Source organism: Triticum dicoccoides, unplaced genomic scaffold, assembly GCF_002162155.2.
Source record: "Triticum dicoccoides isolate Atlit2015 ecotype Zavitan unplaced genomic scaffold, WEW_v2.0 scaffold94005, whole genome shotgun sequence".
Classification (NCBI taxonomy): Eukaryota; Viridiplantae; Streptophyta; class Magnoliopsida; order Poales; family Poaceae; genus Triticum; species Triticum dicoccoides.
The window spans coordinates 1-2,640 of NW_021311904.1; the positions used below are offsets into that span (position 1 = coordinate 1).

Below are 2,640 nucleotides of genomic sequence, written 5' to 3' on the forward strand. Positions count from 1 at the left end.
GGAGTGATTGGCATTGACGACCTCGGCGCCTTCTTCCTCGAGGATGGTGATCACCTGGTGGAGCATGATCGGCCTCTCTTTGCTGCATACCAGCACCACATCCATGCTTGTATCATCGTGTTGTTGCACCTCCACCACCGGTGCCAATGCCTCCCAATGTTTCTCTCCTTCTGGTGACCCTGCACCACCACTCGTGGTAGGGGTGATGGTGGGCATTGAGGCACCACTAGCCCCTCTTGCGGTAGCCATTGCTTGTGCAGAGTTCCTCCTATGTTGCAGCTCGTCCACCCTCTCTTTGAGCTTCTTGATGTATGACGCAGCCTCATCCAGGCTGCTTAGCTGGGTCATCGTATCCTATATACACATTTAAAGTTCAACAGTGTTAGAAAAATATGAGAAAAAATTTCAAAGATATCAAAGGACGTTTATTTGTTTTGCAAAGATAAGTCATCTTATTTTGATAATGGAAGAACTATATTTTCTGGATCTATGCATCCTGAATGCACATGACCACACATAATAATCTTCTGAGTTTGGAAATATTATCAAATCATCTCTTGTAAAACTAACCATGGATTATCTTTAGACTTTTTGTTTCTACTTGACAAAGAGTTTGATACGCTAATGGTTTATGTGTGCCACCCAAATGTTTTCACATACGTACCTACAATTCATGCTTCCTTAACAGTTGAGAATCTCTTGCTGTATGATATTTTCGTCAAATGTGCATCCTTATTTTTTTTAATCAATGCTTCATCCATAGTTGGTTCTTAATCCCGGATTAGTTCTTCTATTCCTCAGAAAACTTCTTAATATCTGCAACGGAGTTGTACTTGCTACGTGATGTTTTGTCCTATTTCTAGCTGTCTAGTACGGCCCATCCTTCAGTTCCATTTGTCACCCTGATAGTAATTGCAACGAGTGAGATATTTGTCCTCTTAAGTAATTTGAAATCTTCTCAGATTTGTACTACAACAATTTATTGTTAGCTTGACTTTAGTTAATTTACTTTCCCTCCGTCACATATTAGTTTGTCATTGAAACGGATGTATCTCGACATAGATACATCCATTTCAGTGACAACCAATATGGGATGGAGCGAATATTATTAATAGGTAAGAAATATTTGCGTGAAAAGCCACATAAGACCTCGTACGTCCAATGGAGGCAAAAATTAACAAAGCCTTATATGTATTCTCTTATATATTTATGGATATCCGAATTCCGAGCTCAGTTTTTGAGAGATGAACAAAATGATTCTTACAAGCTCGGAACAAAAAAAAATATGCATTTCAAACATGATACTGTCTTGGATATCTCCTGGGAACTTGGGGCTGTATATTCAGAGTACGCCGGAAAAATATATCGAGGTGAACTTTAGGAATTTCTATGTTTCAATATTACAACTATTTTGTACACCTGGACGTGAGGTCCATAGCATGATTGTACCAATTGGCTAGATTCGGTTGTCCATCTCAACAGGAAAAAAAATAATGTTTACAAAGTTAATAGGTTGTACGTTCCTACGTCATAGTTCATGAGGAAAGCAACACATTCCAACAAAATTAAATGCCCGGCCGTACGTAGAACTCAATTGCCTTGGCCCGTTGATTACGATATTTCACGTGATGAGAAGGGCTATATACTTAATTACTATAGGATCTACTGGATACTGAATTGGGTAGAGTGAAATAAATGTCCATATATACACACAATAAACCCTTCTGACTAGAAGATTTCAGAATAACTAAACGTGCTCATCTTGTTCCTTTTTCTAGGCCAGAGAAGCAGCTAACAAAGTGTCCCATTCAGCTAAAAGGGTAACAAATTGTACAACATATGGAGTACTGTTCTGTGGTCTTACAGGGTTGGAGAAGTGTTCTTTTGGGATGAGGGAGGTAAGCTTGGCGCAGAGGGCCTTCATGTGCTGCCTCCTCTCCCTCTCTGCCTCCTTCCTCTGCACTACCCTCGTCGCCGTCGTGCCGCCGCTCGTCCTGCTCCTCTTCCCGCCCCTCGCCGCCTTCGCCTGCATCTCCATCTCGACCGATGGTCGAAATGCAACCAGAAGGACGGAGGGGGAGATGGGTGAGGAGGAGTGAGGGTTTATGAACACAAGAAGGCAGCTGCTAGCTAGCTGGAGTGAGTGTTTTGTTTTTCATGGAGCAGCCAGATGGAGGTAGGAGAAGAAGAATTCCAAGGGATGAGAGCTAGTAGGAGGACTGGAGTTGCGTGGCTTAAATGGGAGGCGGACAGATGGGTGCTGTGTGTGCGCGCCCGCGGATAAGGGGAGGCCAGGATGTGGAAAATATGCCTAAGTAGCTAGATATATGTGTGGACACCGCAAACGAACACTCTAGAGTATTAAAATATATGTACTTCCTCCGTTCCTAAATGTAAGTCTTTGTAGAGATTTCGCTATGGACTACATACGGAGCAAAATGGGTGAATCTACACTCAAAATGCATCTATATACATCCGTATGTGGTTCATAGTGCAATCTCTACAAAGACTTATATTTAGGAACGGAGGGAGTACATGTTACGAAATATATGTGGATGCACTTGTGAGTACACATGCACGTGAGATAGGGAGCACCAAGAAATATCCACGGCTATTATTATTATTATTTTAGGGAAATAT

General features: G+C 41.9%; 1 protein-coding gene across 1 annotated transcript; it reads right to left on the reverse strand.

The window, feature by feature from the left end:
• Nucleotides 1-6: 6 nt before the first annotated feature.
• On the reverse strand, nt 7-2,275 carry LOC119348487 (transcription factor bHLH162-like; the record flags this gene model as incomplete). The annotated part of the gene is made up of 2 exons (XM_037616568.1): nt 1,865-2,275; nt 7-354 (listed from the first exon to the last, which is right to left on the reverse strand). Coding segments are annotated over exons 1-2 (522 nt in total), but the record flags the coding sequence as incomplete, so codon positions are not given.
• Nucleotides 2,276-2,640: the final 365 nt, after the last annotated feature.